The sequence below is a fragment of the Lissotriton helveticus genome, chromosome 11 (genome assembly GCF_964261635.1).
Source record: "Lissotriton helveticus chromosome 11, aLisHel1.1, whole genome shotgun sequence".
NCBI classification, from domain to species: domain Eukaryota; kingdom Metazoa; phylum Chordata; class Amphibia; order Caudata; family Salamandridae; genus Lissotriton; species Lissotriton helveticus.
In genome coordinates this window covers 782,316,240-782,337,923 of record NC_136072.1, presented here as the reverse complement: position 1 = coordinate 782,337,923, position 21,684 = coordinate 782,316,240, and the positions used below count along the sequence as shown (strand labels likewise).

The window sequence follows — 21,684 nt, the reverse complement described above, 5'->3', positions numbered from 1 at the left end:
CTTGTAAACGTGTGCCGAACAACTAAGTGCGTATCCCAGAATGCACCTGATTTGACCCAGCTGCTCCACATTTTCTCGAACCAGCCCGCCCACGTAGACCTGCACGAGGAGGAAGACTTCACCGATGAATCAACCCATTGAGTCTTGAGTGACTAAAAATAGAACTCACCAAGTCCACAGAAGGAAAGCCTGACTGTGACCGGCTGTCTGCCCAGAAGCGGGCCACTGCTTTTAGAACACTGTTGTACAGCCTGCGTCTGCTCGCCAAGATCAGAGTGGCACCCCGACCACAGCTGGAACGTCTCTCGTTTTCCACCCTCCACCCATGTCGTGAAGCCTACTATGGAACAAAACCGAGAGTAAGAGATGAGGTGATTGCTATTACTGTATAAGGCTATTCACCCCAAGGGGGAAGCGTTGCACCTGCAGTGAGATCCACACCAGAGTGACCTTAGAGTAACGGAGACGGGGCCTTCCTCTCCTGAAAGTAAGAGGCAGGCACCCTTACCTTCGGCTTTTTGTCATTGTGAAAAAACATTGTCAATTTCACCCCGTTGGAAGCGACCCTTGCCCAAGGGGTCGCTTCCATAAAACAAAAAAACAAAATACCTGGTGCCTAGTGGGGTTTTCTACACCCCCCCCTCTCCTGCCCCCCCGGGATCAAAAGCCTAAAAAAAACTGCCTGCTCTGCCCCCAGGGGGTGGGGGTGGGGGTTGGGGAGCAGAAATAACATCCAGAAAATATGAGCCCATTTGGAAGTGACCCTTGCCGGAAGGAGCAAGGACCCCTACCGTACTCCGTCAGACGCCTGTGGCAAATGGCTTCCAGCGCGTGCAGGGCTTCCTGATGAGGGTCAGTGCGCGCTGTGCTCGCAGACGTCATGGGAATGCCACGGCTGGGGTAGGGAGTGGCAGCGGAAACTCTTCCACTGCCATCCTTGTTGGAGGGAAGTTGTTCGGCTGCCTATGGGGGGAGTGCCAGCGCTTTCTCCATGGGTGGGTGCCATGACTGAGCGGTTCCATCATGACAACACAACCACCTTGGCTCATGACGAAAGTGCTCTGTCATGAGCATAGAAAGGGTTAAGTGCTGGTGCTGAGTACTGAAAACCACCGGCTCAGATTACGCACTGCTTGCATTAATATGCCACAGTCCCCAAACGCAGGAAAACTACAAAATTGTGACACATTATGTTGTATACCACGATTTGCCTAAAGATTGGCTATAGATAGGAAGGAAGTTTAAATTAATCTGGGTATGCATTTTCACAAGGCCTATCATGTTCTAAAATGCAGATATTATATAGCAGTTATTCACTTTAGCATTCAGCTTCCTTTCATCTTTTCATCCTGCCCCTTTCAAATAGTTTTCTACTATACAGTGACTGAGAATTACTTGGACTGGCCCCCGCGACCGCCACAACACTCGTCTCCACTACACCACCAGCACCCTCCACGCACTCAACACCGGACGATCACGCACCTGCTGCCTAACCACCCCGAAGCGCACCCAAGGACCCTTCTCCTGCCGAAACTGCAGCTACACCAGCATCCGGCCCGACAAACCTCCCGCTAAGCAAGACAACTACCTCAGATGCATCCTCCTCAACACCCAATCCGCCAGAAAACGCGCCGTTGAACTCTGGGACCTATTCAACACCTACACTCCAGACGTCGCCTTCCTGACGGAGACCTGGCTGAACTCCTCCTCGGCACCCAACATCGCAATAACTATCCCAGAAGGCTGCAAGATCACCCGCAAGGACCGCACCAACGGAGTAGGAGGAGGAATTGCCATCTCCCACAAACTCAACATCTTGACAAACGCCGATGACACCCTCAGCACCGCCAAACACCTGCACTTCCAGATCCACACCGGCCCCAACACCACCCTCAGAGGAACGTTCATCTACAGACCCCCCTGCACCTTGACCACAGTTCTGCGGCTCCATCGCCAACCTAGTCAGCACGCACGCCCTCGCCTCCAAGGACTACATCCTCCTCGGGGACCTGAACTTCCACCTCGAACAACAACGACCCCAATTCCTCAGCCCTGATCGACAACCTCTGACTCAGACAACTCACCACAACCCCCACCCACGTCGCCGGCCACACGTTGGACCTCCTCTTCGCAGCCAGCCTCCACATCTTCTTCAATCATTCCACCAAACTCCACTGGACCGACCACCGTTGCATCCACTTCACCTTCCGGAAACCCTTCACACCCCACCGCACCCAACAGATGCACCGATGCTGCTGGAGCAAAGTCACTGACGACCAGCTAACCACCACCCTCGCCCAAAGCCCACCCGCAGACTCGACCGACCCAGACACCGCAGCCCACAACCTCAGACAATAGATCGAAGACTGCGCCAACACCCTTGCCCCAATCAACAAACCCTCCACCAGCCACACCAGAAAGAAAGCAAGTTGGTTCTCCGAAGACCTCCAGGCATCCAAGAAAACCTGCCAAAGGTTAGAGAAGAACTGGGCCCGTGAACGAACCCCGGAAAGCTACGCAGCTCACAAGGACGCCACCCGCACCCACCACCACCTCATCAGATCCGCCAAGAGAACCTCCTTCAAAAACCGCCTAGACAACAACGCACACAACAGCAAAGAGCTCTTCAACATCGTGAAAGAACTCTCCAACCCCAACCCCAACTCTAGCTCCAACGACATCCCACCCTCGCAAGAACTGTGCGACTCACTGGCCACCTTCTTCCACCCCAAGGTCACTGACATCCACAACAGCTTCAACACTGCAACCGCCCCTGCATCCACAGACCTCCACCCCCACGACCACCACTCGCACCAACCGCCTGACCTCCTGGACCAGCATCGACTACGACACCATCAAGATCATGAACTCCGGATCCCCGACTGACCCATGCCACACCACATCTTCAACAGGGCCAGCACAGTCATCGCATCCCACCTCCGAAAAGCCATCAACATCCCCCTCGAGACAGCTACCTTCCCAAAGGACTGGAAGCACGCCGAAATCAACGCCCTGCTGAAGAAACCCACGGCCGACCCCAAGGACATCAAAAACCTCCGACCCGTCTCCCTGCTCCCGTTCCCGGCGAAGGTCATCGAGAAGGCCTTCAACATACAACTGACCAGGTTCCTCGAGGAAAACCGCATTCTGGACCTGTCCCAGTCCGGATTCCGCCGCAACCACAGCACCGAGACAGCCCTCCTAGCCGCCACCGACGACATCAGAAGCCTGCTAGACAATGGTGAGACCACGGCCCTCATCCTCCTGGACCTGTCAGCCACCTTCACACCCTACGTACACGCCTCCATGACGCTGGGATACAAGAGAAAGCCCTGGACAGGACCACCTCCTTCCTCTCCGACAGAACACAGAGCGTCCGCCTCTCCCCCTACTGCTCTACAGCCACCGAGATCATCTGCAGCGTACCCCAGGGCTCATCCCTCAGCCCCACGCTGTTCAACATCTACATGGCCCCACTCCCCCACATCGCCCGACTGCACAACCTCAACATCATCTCCTACGCCGACGACACACAGCTGATCCTCTCCCTCACCAAAGACCCTCAGACAGCCAAGAGCAACCTCCACGAGGGAATGACTGCCGTTCCCGACTGGATGAGAAACAGCCGGATGAAGCTGAACTCAGACAAGACGGAGGTCCTCATCCTCGGATCCACCCCCTCGGCATGGGACGACTCCTGGTGGCCTACCTCGCTAGGAACGGCTTGCACGCCCACCGACCACGCACGCAACCTAGGGGTCATCCTCGATTCCACCCTCTCCATGACCAAGCAGGTCAATGCCGTCTCCTCCTCCTGCTCCAACACCCTCCGTATGCTCCGCAGGATCTACAAGTGGATCCCCACCGAAACTAGGACGGTCACTCAGGCCCTCGTCAGCAGCAGACTGGATTACGGAAACACCCTCTACGCAGGAGCCTCGGCGAAACTCCTCAATCAGCTCCAACGCATCCAGAACGCATCTGCACGTCTGATCTTCGACATCCCGCGCCGCAGCCACATCACACCCCACCTGAAAGACCTACACTGGCTCCCCGTCAACAAGAGGATAACCTTCAAGCGCCTCACCCATGCACACAAAGCACTCCACAACACTGGACCAACGTACCTCAACTGCCGCCTCAGCTTCTACACCCCCACCCGCCAGCCCCGCTCCGCCGACCACACCCTCGCCACTGTCCCCCGCATCCAAAGAGCAACCACCGGCAGCAGATCCTTTTCCCACGTCGCCGCCAAGACATGGAACACCCTCCCCCTCCACCTATGGCGGACGCAGGACCTACTGACCTTCAGGAGACTCCTCAAGACCAGGCTATTCGAACAGTAGCAGCATCCCCCCTCCCCTCAGCGCCTTGAAACCCTCACGGGTAAGTAGCGCGCCTTACAAATAGATTGATTGAAGGAGCAGGCAGAAAATAAATTAAAAGCTATACTAATCTCATAATCACATGATATGCAGAGTAGGAATAGACAAATCTTCTAGGCTTATACAACAGTGTTAAAGCTCAAACTACAGAGACCATGAATGATCACACATGATGCAGATCACACCAATCTTGCATTCCCATGTCTGAATCTTCTCTCACCAGCGGGTCTGCACAGCTTTCTGGGCATGAGGCTTGTTCTTCTGATTTCGCACTCATCCTACTGAGTACCTATAATTGATCTCCCTGTGTACTCCCTCCTGGAGTGTACGCTCTTATGGAGCCTGTAGGGCTCTTGTCGTGAAGCATAAAAAGTGTAAGAGGTGCAAAGAGACACTGGAGAAGATGAAGCAACAGCACAGGTTATAGCACTATGCCTGACCTCAAAGCATAAATACTGATTCTACTTGGCCCAGTACCTATACCCCTGACTCTATTGCATGGGAAGCTGTCTTGTAACACAGATGCATTGTCTATTCCTATAGCACTCTAACTCGGTATCACGGAGTTGTCCATACAAAATGTTGTGGATAAATAGCCCTGTTGATAGGTATATAGCAATGCTTTTATATCAATAACGCTGTGCCTCTTAGCACTCATCCCACAGCTCAGACCTTACAATAATTGCACGGCCATATGAGAGCGTCTCTATCGCACTGTCACTCGTTTTATGGCATAGGGCCCATTGCACTGATCACATAGTCCTGGCTCTGACCCTATGCACTCTGCTTATAGTATTTAAACTAGGGGTTTAGTGTTGGTACTACACCACTAGTCCTACTGCACTCCTAGAGACCAACAACACTGACAACGGCTCTGGGTAGCCTGGTCTTCTTGCACGAACACTGGCCTTACAGTATTGACATTTGACCTGTGTCACTCGGCAATATTCTGATTCTTCAACATTGTCCTATAGCTCGGGCACTCTTCTACAATGCTAACATGACCTGCTCCGTAATATCCACCCATGACTAGCTGTATAGCTCTGGTCATCCGGAGCACTTGCCATGAAAGCTATTGAACATCAGCACTAGCTCGGGTGGTACTGAAATTCAATTGGAGGAAAAGTGGTTCAATCAAGAGTAGTTAATTAATGTCTTTCTTTTCAAGATTTATCTTTAGTATGGTAAATCCTTTGTCATTTGTCACTTAAATCCTTGTGACACATGCCAGCTAACACTTTTTTCGCCCATTTGGTGGCAGACAGGCCTGCTACTTTTTCAAGGCTGTGTGGACATTTGATATATATATATATATATATATATATATATATATATATATATATATATATATATATATATATATATATATATATATATATATATATATATATATATATAAATAAAGTAACCAAACGGTAATACAACAGATTATAAGTAATGGTCAAATCATAGATATCCAAATGATAAAAAATAAAGTCACCAAACCATAATGCAACAAATCATAAGTAATGGTCAAAACGTAAAGCGCCCCCCTAATAAAACTGGTGAAACATCACAAAAATGATGGGCAAGACGAAAGACTACGCTCCACCAGAGGGGTGAAACACATGTTTGCTGGCTTAGTGTCACAAGGCTTTGTGACAAATGCCAATTGGATTTACTGTATCAGTAAAACATCGTGGAAAGAAATATATTGACTGTTTGATTGAAGTACTTTTTCTCTAACTGAATTTCGGATGATAAAATCAACTAACCTATATTGCTGGAATTATATGATTAGTTTTAGATTTTATTGTGTTTTTTTAATGTATTGGATTTTACCTCGTGATGCTGTTCATCTTTTTATGGTTCTCGTAACCGAAATAGTTATTTTGACTTGACTTGAACTAACCTATACCTTCTCTAGTTTGATTGTACCTTGCCTTTGGGGATGTGGTCCACCTAAAGGTTAGTTATTATAGTGCAAAAGATACATATTTAAGGCGACGTAGTCTACTGGGATTGTTATCCCTCCCTGTTTGAAATTGCACATGTGCTGCCGGTTAGTGAGGAAGTCCTGAGTTTTCCTTCCCCAGGTCTCTCTTGTTGCCTCTCCAGTCTGATGGCAGCTCCCAGAGGCAAATGCCCTGATCAAGTACTCGCTCCCATTTTTCTTACTGTCTTCCTCTTTTTGCAGGGATGGCAGAACTACTGATTGTCTCTTGCTTGTTTGTCGTGTATTCCTATAGGTTCTGAATCGATCCCCCTATTCCTGACCCTATTCTGGTTAAACTAACTATCAAGTTAACTAACAGTCAGCCCATGAGGCAAGACAAGCCCCCATGATGCAGATACCGTTATCTGACGCAGTCACACTACGGCACAGGAACGTGTTATCTGATTAGGTCATAACGCTTGAGATCTAATTAGACAAGCGACATTCCTCCAGCCCCTGATAAGGCATACGACGTTCTCATAACAAATCAAACCTATGACAACCTGGGAAAATCCGTGCGGCCATTGTTTTGATTTCACAGAGAACTTTAGTAAAGAATGTGCTAACGAGCAAGTCGTATGACATCTTTATTGACGTATCTATGTCCATCCTTACGTCAATCTCGGCACCTTTAAGGTATAAATATTACCGATCTTGCCCTATGCAAACACACGCGTGGTGACAAGACGGAGCAGCCACACTTGCCGAAGCCGAGAGCAGAAGCAGACCCCGCTGGCGCAGCCCCGCCTTCCTGACGCGCTGAGAGACGCGCTGCTATCTCAAGCCGAGAGACCCAGCACCGGCGCTTCCGGGTAGCCCTCGCAGGCAGCCTGGAATATCGAGACCAGAGAACGAGATACCATTCCTCATTTCATCCTAAATTCCAGGTACAGAACTGAATAACCCCTCACAGAGAATTCTTTAGTTATTCACTTGGCAAAAACAAACTTAACTTAAACTGTAACTTTCTATTCCCGCCCACGCATTAGACTTAGGTCAGGTACACGGGGTAGGCGTATTTAGAAACACCAGTTGAGTACGTTTAGTCAAATGTATATGTGTATGTAAATATATTTTAATCATTTCAAACATCATATGGCTCAGAAACCATATCAATGTTTTTACAGTATTATTTTATACTATTGCTTTTAATGTATGCACTTTACTTAACTATAAGTATTGCAATAATATCGATCCATTTCTCATGTATGAGAAAAGAGACTGATCAATAAATAACACCTTTTTATTGAACACGCCCGTCTCTTCCTTTTCTCTACATTCTGATGAGACTAAGAATGCACGTACTGACTGAGTAAAATAATTTCCTTGTGCTCACACGACTCTCGAGATTGACTCTTGATTAGGGGAGAGCAAAGTTGTCATGTTCTATGGTTGTCAGAAACTAAATCCCTTCTTGTCTAATCAGGGAAGTTAATTCCTCCTTGAACATTCGAGAAAGTTTCTAGCGAACTCTGAGCTACGCTGGCAAACCCAAAAATTAAGTCTAGTATCGACAGTAGTAGACCTAGTTAACGTCTGGTCTAGGCCTTTACTGCTGTAGGTATTATTCCAATGCGCAGAGCCTATTGGGAAAATAGGAGCTACACTACATGGCGCCCAACGCGTTTGGAAAGGGCGATAAAACTAACGTAAGACATTTAGAGTAACTCAGTCGTGCTTTCTCACTCAGACCCCTTTTCCCATTGTACTCCAAAGACGTCTGGAGTGGGTGAAAGGTTATATCCTCCAAAACCTCGCAGGAGGGAACTCCTATGTATGGTTCTTGGTATAGTCAACGTTGAAGGATACACTGTTCCAAAATATTGTGCATCTAATCTCTGTTTCCATAAAGAAACCTGATCTGCAAACAGCTATAATACCATCCGGTCAGTAAAATGACTGAAAGTGATGATGAAAGAGAAACAGTTAGATTAGCAACTGAACTCGCAGATGCTGATGCTACCATGCAAGCAGCAGACCCGAATATAACACTCATTCCGGTCATTAAAAGGAGATCTATAACCTTAAAACTTATAGAAAATGGACTGACACCTAGAGGTGGCACAGTCATATTCGTAATCGAGGCACACGAATATCGGCAGACAGAGGTATATTATTCATGGATACATTTTCCAGCAGCTAATGCTGTAACAAAGTACTTCCACTATTACAAAGTAGAGGAACCTCCTAATGAGTACACTCCTTTCGAGGAGGTGGAAGTACCACTCAAATTCCAAGAGCATTTGCTCTTATTTGATGGCGCCCTAATACATAACAATCACATTACAAGGCTCGGTCCTTTAGGAAGACCAGGAGCAACGTGGCCGGTCTTAGCCGGATACACACCACATCCAGACATCGAAAGAATGCCTGCAGCAGAGCTGTTAATACAGCTAAAACAACTACTAAAAATTCATAGACAATTAGTTCAGTATGTAATGCGGACTTCAACAATTCAGCCAGCGATTAAACTTCCACAGCTGACCCCTCACCAGGGGAACACAAATAAAATTACACCACAGAACATCCAATCCTGCCTAGGTAAAGTTCCAGCTAAACGGGAACAAATACCATTCTGGTTGGCACAGAAAATTACCCAAATAGAGGCGGTGTTTCCTGACACCACCACATTAGAAAAACACAGGATTCTGACTATATGTCTCCCAATGGGAATCGCACCACACATTGAGGACTGTGACACTTGGGGTACAGTCTTTGCTTCCATCTACACAAAAACGCACGGTGTTCCATCCATTTCGGTAATACCAGATGTGCTAAAACAAATTCAAGATGAATACGGTCCAGAACCTGCTTTAACTCTTGGTATGAAATTACTAAAAGACTTCAAGCAGGTCTCGGCTATATTATTAGCCAACATAAAAGGTGAAGCAGCAAACGTGGCGATCCGCCAGAGGTTAAAAGAGACAGATATAGCAGACCAACCAGCTGAAATTGCCAGAATCATAGAAAAATCCTATGAAGAACTAGGCAGAGATAGTCTAGGTGGAATACCAGTAAAACCGCAACTGACTACAAGTCCAGAAAAAATATTTTTTAATAATAATTCACCAAAAAAGAACTGGGATGGAAACAAACAATCCAATCCTAAAGAAAAGAAATTCCAGTCCCGAGGGAGGTCTTCCAGGCGAAGAGAGAAATCTCCAAACCAAAGACAGAGGTCACCGCAGAGTGACCCCTCTGGGAATAGATATAACCTTAGAAATAGGGATAATAACAACCTACAGTGTGGGCAAATTATGCCTTCAGTGGCTACAAACTTCCACACTGCCTGAAATTAAGCAACACCTAACTTTACTTACTGATGGTGCTGACTTGCGTGATTTCATTCTGGGACCACGCAAACCGCGTCAAAAGCGTTTCATAGCAGCCTCTGTATATGCAGCATACAATGAGGCCTGGAAGGTTACTCAAATTGAAACAGCAGAAAGAATACGGGAAATTGACCGTATTAATTTGGAAAAATCACTTTCTGTAGTGGACAATGGGTTAATGACTCTGTCCTCCAGAATTTTTTCATTGGACAGCATTGTGTCTTCAGCAATCGATATATTATCGCAAGACTTACTGTTATTACAACATGGTCAGTCACAATTGCGTTCTATTGTACAGCTTGGCTGGACGTTACAAAATCTGCGTTCAGGCTATGTGCCTTGGCGTTTAATCAACACAACGTCACTATTCCAAATCTTTAACCTTACTGATAGACAAATCGGTATGGCGCAAAAGGGTGCTGATTATACAATCTTGAGCATTGAAAAACTAGAAAGATTACCAATGACAATGTCAGAACGACCTGTCAGTGAATGGATAATCCACGGAATCATAAATATTCCAATCTCAACCTTCAGGTTTCAATACTGCCAAAAATATATACAAGCTGGCATGTACGAGAAATTGGGAAAGGGGTACCTTAAAACAACTTGGAACCTGCCCTATTCACATGCATGTGTCAGTAATAAAGGACAGAAAGTGTTTCTTAGTGGCAACAATTGTGCCATGTCACTAAGCGGCACGCTTCTGTGTAACGGTATTAGTTTGCACGGAGCCTGTGAAGGGAATTCATACAACCTTTCATGTCACCAGCAAGGCGCACCTGCAACTGAAATAGAACCATTCTTTCAAAGACTCTATAATGGGAGTTACATTCTTATTGTAGACCGCAGATGTTGTAGTCTTAGGCCCGGGACTCCTTATCTAGTCACTACGACCGCGAAGGTCAGGTGCTGTGGACGTTCTTTGTTCCCCAGCTCCTTTCCAGACAGGGAGGCAAGGGCATGGCCCAATTTGAAAATTACTTCTATTCGAATAGATACTTTAAGCAGAATGAAAACAGTGCTTCTACAGACGCCTACAAGGCTCACGTCATCAAAAGAAACGTATGATCTACAAGTCGCAAGGACGACTGCAGAGATACATACATTATTATCGACTAATTCCCCCGTACATTTCGCGGAAATCCTGAGCGAAATCTTAAATATTTCTGATACCACTGGGGTCTCAAGGGTATTTAAGACAGTATTTTCGATGGCATTAACACCATTCAAAGCCATACTGGGTATTTTTCCAGATTTCGTCCATTCGATTTTTGGCGGACTTCCCCTGATACTGGGACTAATTGCAGGAATCCTATTCTTAGTTCTTATTTTTCGTTATGGCAACCCATGTCACAGATCAAACTCTCGCGACAATGGAAGATACAATCCTAGCCATTGGATACCGGGACCGGATATCAAAAATCCTGGGACTATCCCGGCTTAGAGACCTGAACATGACTTGGTTTCTATCATTTCGACCAATGTGGCAAAGATGTGTTTTACCTGTATTGAGATGTCTGCTATGCGGAGAAGAATGCGTGTTAGACACCTGTCTGACGCTACAATCGGATGCGCCAGTGGATGCAGATACACTGTTGGTTCCTACCAAGGTTCACGCTTTGTGCTGCCCTCAAAGGCTGCCAATCCTGATGACGGCATTCCTGGAATCTTCACCACTACGATTGAAGAGTAGTGAAGTTCAAGATGAAAGCAGCATCGAACAGGTACGACCTTCTGTCAGCAATGCGAATCAGAATGCCAATGGAGGCAATCATGCGCATGAATGCATGGTTACACCTATTTCCGACTTAGTGGAACTTTCCCATGAAGCTGTTGACAGTTTTTTCGAAAGCCTGAATGATATGATGTTCTCTCCAGAACAGAAATAGAGACTTTTGAGTAAACTCGCACACGGCGTTCCCTGAATTCGGCCTTCAACTTTAAAAATAAAGTCACATGAACAATTACAATCCAGTTCACGGACAGCAATTTTCAGCAACCCCCTAAAATATTTTCCCATATTTTTTCCGGGACACTGATCTTCTGCTTAAAGTAAGAAACTATTCCTAGAGAACTAAGATTTCTATTTTTAGATACTTTATAGACTTTAGTTGCCCGCTGGGATGTTCACAAATATTTTATTATGTGATGAAATGGTCTCGAACTTCCTTTCTGTATAGCTATATTAAGAGCCATTTCATGTGTATTTCTCAAATACCAAATTAAGCAATAATGCATACAAATGCGTGTTTACTTTTGCATTTAATTCATAGCTTAAGTGCATACAAAATATATGACTGCAATTTTTCAGTATATTTGAAAATTTCAAAATGCATTTATGTATTTTGGGGTGGTAAGGTATACACTATTCTCTATAGTATGTTGTACTATGTTATACTATGCATAGATTAGTAAATATGACCATAGTTAGCGTGGAGTGGGTGTCGTGTATTCCTATAGGTTCTGAATCGATCCCCCTATTCCTGACCCTATTCTGGTTAAACTAACTATCAAGTTAACTAACAGTCAGCCCATGAGGCAAGACAAGCCCCCATGATGCAGATACCGTTATCTGACGCAGTCACACTACGGCACAGGAACGTGTTATCTGATTAGGTCATAACGCTTGAGATCTAATTAGACAAGCGACATTCCTCCAGCCCCTGATAAGGCATACGACGTTCTCATAACAAATCAAACCTATGACAACCTGGGAAAATCCGTGCGGCCATTGTTTTGATTTCACAGAGAACTTTAGTAAAGAATGTGCTAACGAGCAAGTCGTATGACATCTTTATTGACGTATCTATGTCCATCCTTACGTCAATCTCGGCACCTTTAAGGTATAAATATTACCGATCTTGCCCTATGCAAACACACGCGTGGTGACAAGACGGAGCAGCCACACTTGCCGAAGCCGAGAGCAGAAGCAGACCCCGCTGGCGCAGCCCCGCCTTCCTGACGCGCTGAGAGACGCGCTGCTATCTCAAGCCGAGAGACCCAGCACCGGCGCTTCCGGGTAGCCCTCGCAGGCAGCCTGGAATATCGAGACCAGAGAACGAGATACCATTCCTCATTTCATCCTAAATTCCAGGTACAGAACTGAATAACCCCTCACAGAGAATTCTTTAGTTATTCACTTGGCAAAAACAAACTTAACTTAAACTGTAACTTTCTATTCCCGCCCACGCATTAGACTTAGGTCAGGTACACGGGGTAGGCGTATTTAGAAACACCAGTTGAGTACGTTTAGTCAAATGTATATGTGTATGTAAATATATTTTAATCATTTCAAACATCATATGGCTCAGAAACCATATCAATGTTTTTACAGTATTATTTTATACTATTGCTTTTAATGTATGCACTTTACTTAACTATAAGTATTGCAATAATATCGATCCATTTCTCATGTATGAGAAAAGAGACTGATCAATAAATAACACCTTTTTATTGAACACGCCCGTCTCTTCCTTTTCTCTACATTCTGATGAGACTAAGAATGCACGTACTGACTGAGTAAAATAATTGCCTTGTGCTCACACGACTCTCGAGATTGACTCTTGATTAGGGGAGAGCAAAGTTGTCATGTTCTATGGTTGTCAGAAACTAAATCCCTTCTTGTCTAATCAGGGAAGTTAATTCCTCCTTCAACATTCGAGAAAGTTTCTAGCGAACTCTGAGCTACGCTGGCAAACCCAAAAATTAAGTCTAGTATCGACAGTAGTAGACCTAGTTAACGTCTGGTCTAGGCCTTTACTGCTGTAGGTATTATTCCAATGCGCAGAGCCTATTGGGAAAATAGGAGCTACACTACATGTTGTCACCACCTTAGATTGGTAGGAATCACCAGACTCTCCTCACCCAGAAGTTAAATCTCCTCCATGTAGGACCGCCACTCTGTGCCTGCTGCACTCTTAACTGCTGTCTGCCAGACCAGGGGGAGGAGAATACATGACTCAATGGGTACCCCTTCACCTGCCGCCATAACGCTGAGCTGCTCTGCCTCCACAGCACCTTCGCTGCCTAGATGCTAGCAGTGCACTCTCAAATTGTGCAGAAGCAATACATCCACTGTCCTCTACCCAGTCACCACTACACCCCCCACTGACTGTTCCGTTCTTCGATTCATCCACCACCTGCACACCTACCTTAGTAATTACCCACTCCCACAGCCATCTATTCACTTACTCTTGTATCCATCTAGGTGATTCACACATTAGTCACAACCCATCCAATAATCCACCTACTCTGGCATTGACTTACTACCCATCCAGCCATGCAGTCCTCCACTTAGGCACTCACTCCGGAATGGATGTGTCCGCTCACCCATCTACCTATATCTAATGAGGCATACAATCTGTCATCCATCTATCCATCCAACAAATCACTCTGCGCCCGCCCTAGTGCAGCTCTGGGTGCTCTTTGAGTGCATCCCTTGACCCTGGGGGTACCCTTGTTCTAACCCCAGAAACTCAACCCAAAGACTGATTGCTTATCTGCAAACCAATAATCTAATTTTTCTCCTTGGGATTGCATTGACTGCTTTAAACTTACCTCTACCAAGTCCTGCTTGGTTCTGAAAATAAAATACAACTAAAGAAATGTTTTATACAAGCAGTTGGTCTGAGTTCAGTCTGTGAGTGTGTGTCATCATTTCTTGCCTAAGTGTGTACAATAAATGCTTATCACTACCCTTTGATAAAGCCTCACTGCTCGCCCACACTACACACATCGAGAGTAAGGTATTATCTACTTTTACCTCTGTAAGCCTTTGGGGACCCACTGGACTTGGTGCACACTATACCTTACTTTGATATAGTATAGTCAGAGCCACCTTCCTACAGTATGTAGCTGGAGGAGTGTAATGTTTCCCCATATGGAGCACTAGTCGTTTTGAGTAGGGAAAGACCACAGTATGTGGTACAGATCACAGGCAATGTCCGCACATCGCCTGCATACAGCATTAGGGGTCAAACGTGCCATATACAGCTTGAGAATGGACCTTGAAATAAGCATAATTTATTTGTGCTTCTCTACGTGAACAATCGTGGTACTCTAGGACTTCCTTCCAATCAGCTTTCGAGCAGGCTTCTCTCAACCATTACTCTCAACCATTCCCCCCAATAAGACCTAGTAGCCATTCAAGTATTGTTTGAGTAGAGATTGCCAATGAGTATTTGGTACATGTTAGACACACTTCCTGTGGACAATCCCCATAACCTAAGGTAATCTAAGATGGGCAAGGCTAAGAGATGGATCTGATCCTGCCCCCAGTTTACCCCGCAAGCAGTGTCACACTTGTCAATAATGCCACAGCTGTTACTGGGGTAGAGCAAATTCTGATTTGAGCATCTCAAAGGATCAAAACAAGTCCCCTTCGAGCCCATCTGAATGGCTTCTGGTCCACAGTATTACCTTAATTGGACCACAGTGATGCTTTTTTAGGAATAGTTCTGTCATTACCCAAGAGTATGTGCGTGTCTTTCCAGGTGGCTAGTGCGGGTTAGTCAAAACGTCGGTGTTATACGAAATACCTAAACCCACAGAGGCCTGTGCAGAGTCTAGTTCCCAAGGCACCCAGAGGTGCTGATTATGGAAAGGTAATAGTATGTAGGCCAGCTGTGAGAGGTGTTGCGCCAGATAGTATAATCACATGTAAGGGAGTCAGACTTCCAGCTTTAGTATCTGTATTCAGCCATGGTGGTTTAAGGCAAGGTTTCCTGCCCACCTAGACAAACCACTTCATGCAGTGATTAAAAGTATGAAGTATGGGTATCACAAAGGTAGCATTCCAAATCCATAGTTAATTCTGGAGGCTGGGGGTGCTCCGCCCCCAAAAAAGACACCTGTAGAGTCTACCATCTTGCGAAGTCCTGTTCCACCCTAGTCCGTAAGGGCTGTATATTGTCAACTACCATCTTATCCAGACCCCTGTTAATCATCAATCCCAAGTATTTCAATCCTAAAGTCTTCCTTGTGAAACTAAAAATATCTTGTGTAGGTCCCCGGTTATAGTTCTTTAGCGGTAGCGCCTCAAAGTCCGATTTATTTTGTACCTGGCGAAATCAGAGAAGGCATCAATTATATACCGGACATGTAGAGCAAGGAATTGCTCAAAGTTAGTAAGTTATCAGTGTAGAGCAGAATTTTGCAAACGCCCACAGGTGTATCCACATCCCGTGTATGAGGGGACTGGTGGATAGGAGCTGCTAAAGGCTCAAGAGTTAAAAGGAACAAGAAGGGCGACAGTGGGCAACCTTGCCGCTTACCTTCTGATACAGGGAAGGGCTCTGAAGTATGTCCTCCACAGTCACTCTGTGCTGTGGAGGCGGTGTAGAACCACCGGACCTTAGTCATAAAACTAGAGCCTATCCCTGTACTGCTTAATATATAACATAAATATCCCCACTCAACCCGGTCAAAAGCCTTCTCTGAATCCAAGGAGAGCATCAACTTATCTGGATCATTATATACGCGCCCGAGAACATTAAAAAGGAGATGCATATTGTTGCGAGGAATAACGCCTGGGCACACGTCCCACTTGAGTCATGTAACTAACTGGGGAGAATTCTCTTAAGGTGGGTCGCCAGGACCTTTACGGGGATATTCATGTTTGCATTAAGGAGTGGTATTTGGCGGTAACTCTCACAATTAGTAAAATCCTTGTTGGGCTTCAGGATGAGGCTGGTGAGTGCTGTATTGAATTCCAGTCGTATAACAGTATCACCCTCAAGCTCCTTAAAGTCTGTAGAGGAATGGGACAGTCAATTCCCTGTTAATCTTATAAAAGTCAACCGGAAAACCAGAGTCCTCTGGGGCTTTGTTGTTGGACATGTCATAATAGCATCTTAAATGTCCTTCTCCGAAATCTCTCCCTGAAGGATCTGCTGACCAGCCTTAGAGAGCCAGCCTCACGATATCCAGTTCAGGGGTAGGACTATCGGGTTACTCCTTGCTATTGTGGGTATTAAAGAAACTGGCAAATATTTCAGTAAACTCTTCCTTCTTTATAATAACCCGCCACATCACTACTCTGACATATTAGCGCATGTCGTATTTTACATGAGCCCCTCCTCTTGCTAATGTAGATAGTTACAGAAAAGCCTACATAGGCTGGGCATGCAGTTTTAAGTAACATTTGTAACTACTTTGTACTGACTAGCTGCAGAAGCAAGGTTTCTAGCATTAACGTTTCTAATATTATAAAGGGGAGAATCATAAACTGTAGGGTATCCGTTGACACCATACTGCAAATTCTTGTAGTTTTTTTTTGTAACCGGTTCTTATAAAGATATTGGCCATGTTGAAGGTCATTCACTGTAATAATACAGTAATGTGGTTAATGTTGAAGAATTAATACTATTTGCACCCTGTTTAGATTGTATATAAATATATCCTTTCAGAAAATCAACTCTAATTATGCATTTTTTGTGTATGCTTGTTCTACAGGTGAAGGCTCAGTGCATTTGTATCAGGTGAACTATAAGACCGACTCGGATGAGAGCTACAGCCAGTACGATATTGTCATAGTTGCTGCACCACTAAACTCTGGTATGTCTGGCATCAGCTTCCCCTTCTCTGTTCCAGCTGTCAAGAACCCTTACCACCAAACTGTGGCTACCTTTGTTAAGGGCCAGATAAACCGCTCGTTTTTTGGCTGTCCAGAGCCCTGCAATTTACAAATTACTGAAATTTTGACAATGGAAGATCCAAATCTGTTCTTCAGCAGCATTGGTGTCGTCACACCAGTTCAAGTCAAGGCAAATCAGCCACTGGGAGTTTCTACAGATGATCCCGTATGGAAGGTGTTCTCGCCCAACCCTCTTACGGAGCAGCAACTGGGGCTGCTTTTTATGTCTCACGGAGCAGTTAAGTCTAAGACATGGCTGGCTTACCCGCACTACCACCCTCCAGAGAGAGTGCCGCCAGTTGTTCTGAATGAGAGAATTTATTACATCAGCAGCATTGAAATTGCAGCCAGTGCGATGGAAATGAGTGCAATCTCAGCCAAGAATGTGGCTCTCCTTGCTTACCACCAATGGTATGAGAACACTGATAAAATCGACCAGGAAAATCTGAATGAAAAAATCAAATCCGAACTCTAATTACTTTGGTATATTTGTGTTTCCAAATGAAGATGTGCAAATCATAAAGGGTGACAAATTGTTACACGCGTCATCATCCACTAATCTGTAAATCAGCTGTTGACCTGCTAGTCGTCCAGTAAATTAAGTGCAACAGACTTACTTTTTTACGCCAGCCCTGCCATCTGCAAACGCTTTATTGTAGCGTCCAAACAATGTGGAAAGGAAGCAGAAACGTATGATACCTAGTCATATCTCAGCGGTTGCACAAGTGCAAAGGTGATTAAGACAATCCCATTTGGCTTTTAGGCTATCTCTGTAACAAGATTCTAGACGATAGTCTGTGCTTTGCGTGTCACTCCTTCAATGCACAATTTGCTTGTATGTTCCCAAATGTCGCAACAAATTCTGCATAGTAGCGTTTTGTGATTTATTGTTTTTGCCATCATTTCGCAGCTTTACCCGTGTGGTCCTAAACCGCACCACAGTTTTACTGTTAGTGACACATTATGACTGTTGAAACACATTGGCACTTTTTGCATGAAAACATAAGCAATCATTTAATCACATAACTGAAGATATAGCCCGGATGAAGTGAAGGATATGTTGTACTGCATTTGCGCTGCTATGGGGCTTGGACCAAAAACAGAGGACTGAAGTGTCGAGAAAAACTTTATCTGTTATGGTGAGAAAGATAAAGCCATCCCAAAGTCTAGCTGTAATGCAGAGAACTCATGTAAGCATGTGGCTTATGAAAAAAACAACACCAACATTTGAAGGTAGAACTGATTTGATGTTGCGATGCCACAAAGTCCGAATCTAAGCACAGGGATCATGACCAGACAATTTTAGTGAATATAGTTTCTGTGTGGAGGGTGTTGCATTACCTAAGGAAGGTAACCTTACAAAGCTGGCTTGTGAAAAAATACATTCTGCTCACTTGAAGTGCAGTACTTCAGAAAATAATGGTTGAACAAGTGTTAGTCGTTTTAGATTGATTTTTTACAAATTAACTCTAGGGGACCAACCTCCCACGTATACTTGAAAAACTTAAAATATTTCAACTTCTCCTTGGACCATGTTGTACCTCATGGAGAATTAGAGGATGAAATCTGTTGGAAGAATTTCAGTACTAATCTGAGATTGCTTATCGGAATTATAAGGCGGTACGGAGTCTATGAAGTAAAATGCTTGGAGTAAAATACTCCTGGTACAGCTAATGTATAAGCACTTGTCTATGTGCAGATGCTCCCCAGAAAATGTAGGGATTTAAACACTGCCTCGATGTAGTACAGAATAGGCTGCTAGAGGGTAGAAAATATACACGACCATCTCTATTAAATGGTAGTCTTAAATGTATGAGATGGAAATGTTATAACTCCAAGTCTTGATTTCCTGTCAGAATACAGGTTAGCGGAAGGCTGAGGCCAGTAATAGATAGTTACTCAAATGTTTTTTTAGCACCTTCCTCAGAGAGGAGCTTCGATTCTGTTGCAACTGATTTAGGAGCAAATTCCCCAAGGAAGTGGTATTTCCCTAGTAGGACAATAAGGTGTAAACCACAGTTTCGGTTAACCGCAGCAATATCTGAACAGACTTATGAATCATAGTGACTGTTTTAAATTGGATTTTGGGGCAGCCAGTGCAGGTCCATAAGCAAGGGGAAATATGAGCATTCCTGGGTACATTTAGGAGATGAGAAATGGACCGGTTTCCTGATAACCATGATATAGAATTCGGGGTCATAACTAGAAGTGACCTAGCAATGCGCTGAAAATGTGATATTTATCTCAAAGGAGGAATGGATAAAATGAGTAGAGAGACGATCTTCCCCCTAGCATAACGCAATGGGGATACTGGTGACGTTGAGGAAAATCTTGTGGAAATGGTTGACGAGCCTAGAAAGAAATACTCATTGGAACAAGTCTTTCATGAGTCAAGTTTGTTCTACCTGATCATTAAAACCGGATATCTAATTTGTAAAAAAATAAATAATTAAAACGTTGAATGCAATAAAAATATTTTTTTACAAAAGAATAACCATGAATAATTTAGCGTTGTATATTAGAGATGAGTCCCAAAGATTTTGGATCACGGATGACCGCCAAGATGAGGGACCTCATTTGTCATATGAAAATGCTAACCACTGTGGTTATTGCCAGAAATTTGTTCTTCTGTAAAACAATTGCCCATCCACCCTGTGTGTTTAGGGATTATCGACACTGTCTGAATATTCTAAAATATTCTGCCTCCAATACCCCAGGGCACACTGCGAGTCCGGTTAGTGGCTTGAGGAATGTAAAAGCCAGATTTACCGGAGTGTGGAATGTATGGGTGTTGCAGTCTGGTGAGTGGATGTTGGTTTGGTGGAATGTCTTGCAAAGGAAAAATGTATTCTCTACCTTCTTAACAAAGTGCTGGGATTTCTTTAACCATGTGCGGATTTCTCTTCATCATATTGGTGATGAGTGTCGAGCAATCCCTGCCCCTTACAAGGAAGAGCCCGCGTTTGCTGGTGCTGTAGAAGCGTATTTCAGCACTATTATGGTAGTAGCCATGACCATCCTCAAGTGTGTCAGAGTATGATACTGTTTTTGTTTATTTAGGCACAGGAGCTGTGAAGTACTTGTGGCAGGGCGGTGGAGTTGGCAGTTAACCTGCTATCATCTCTTCTCGTCAGCCTTTGTTGTGAGCGTTCACAATCATTTGGTGCCTTTACACGTGACTTGTAGCTTTTCCCAATTGCATTTGCACCTGTGAGTGGAGCTTTAGTTACTTATGAGGCTTAACCTTTGCTTAATTTTGGTGGTCTTTGGTGAAACTGGAGTTTTAGGATCATCTTTGAGCTTGTTGTATAGCTCTCAAGACCATTCTTCCAAGTGGATATATTTTGCCTATGCATTATGTGTCCGCATGTTTTGGTCCCTGTGCAACAGATACCATAATGTAAGGGAATAGCGATGATGAAGAGACAGAGCATTTCCCTCTTGGCTTTCAACAGATTACTGTGCATGTCCTCCTATATGTGGTTAGTTGCCTGTGTGATGCCTCACACATGTATACCAGACTTGAATCCAGCAGTTGCTTCTTCCTTGTATACTGGACTGAGTGTGAAAGGATAATTTGTAGATTAATTATTATTATTGATCTTCCGAAAAAAAGCTCATGGGAATCTTCTAGGTGAGTTTGGCACAGTAAATTGTTTTGACGTAATCTTGACTCCCCATGACTGTTTTTTTGTGGAAATTTGTACTCTTTGTCTGTTTAAAAGGTGTTGAGTTTGTGGCATTTCAGATTGGTTTAGAATCCTAGTAGAATCCAGTTTAGCTCAACACGTGGATATATGGACAGAATGGACTCTCAAACTTTGCACTCCTAAGGATACAGTGCGATCTTTGCTTTAGCATTGTACACCAGTGGTCTAGGTTTGGTTTAGCCCAATGGCGCTGATTTGGAGTTTGAGCTGTACGAATGCACTAAGGATGCAAAATATAAGAGCATCAACTTTTTTTTCTTTGTTCAAACCAGGAGAGCCTATTTTAAAGTGAAGTTTGTTGATGTATTTTAAACATTATGATTGCAGTATTTTGCCAACGTTTTTAGTGGTGTGGCAAAGCAATGTAATAATGCATTGTTTGGCTATGGAAAGCTTGCAAGTGAGAGTCTCCAATAATTGACAAAACCAAAGGTGTGGGGGGGTTGAACAGCTTTGAAGTGTTATTATAATAACTTAACATGATTAAAGACACCTAAAAGGAGTGTTCTATTTGAAAGATCTAACTGTGGAACAAGAACAAAAGGATGGTGAGACTTGTCAATTAGTAAATAAGTATGATGAGCATTTTAAAGATCAGTTTGGCGTGAAAGAGTGGGACAGTTCGAAAGGAAGTATGCTTGAAAGG

The 21,684-nt window shown here is 44.6% G+C and overlaps 1 protein-coding gene across 1 annotated transcript in view; it reads left to right on the top strand.

Annotated features, from left to right (window-relative positions):
* PCYOX1 (prenylcysteine oxidase 1) overlaps nucleotides 1-19,819 on the top strand; it is a 187,056-nt gene extending 167,237 nt beyond the window's left edge. The window contains exon 6 of the mRNA XM_078666718.1: nucleotides 17,148-19,819. Coding sequence (XP_078522844.1) covers nucleotides 17,148-17,803 — 656 coding nt within the window. The 3' untranslated portion in view covers nucleotides 17,804-19,819. The remainder of the gene's footprint in view (nucleotides 1-17,147) is intronic.
* Nucleotides 19,820-21,684: the final 1,865 nt, after the last annotated feature.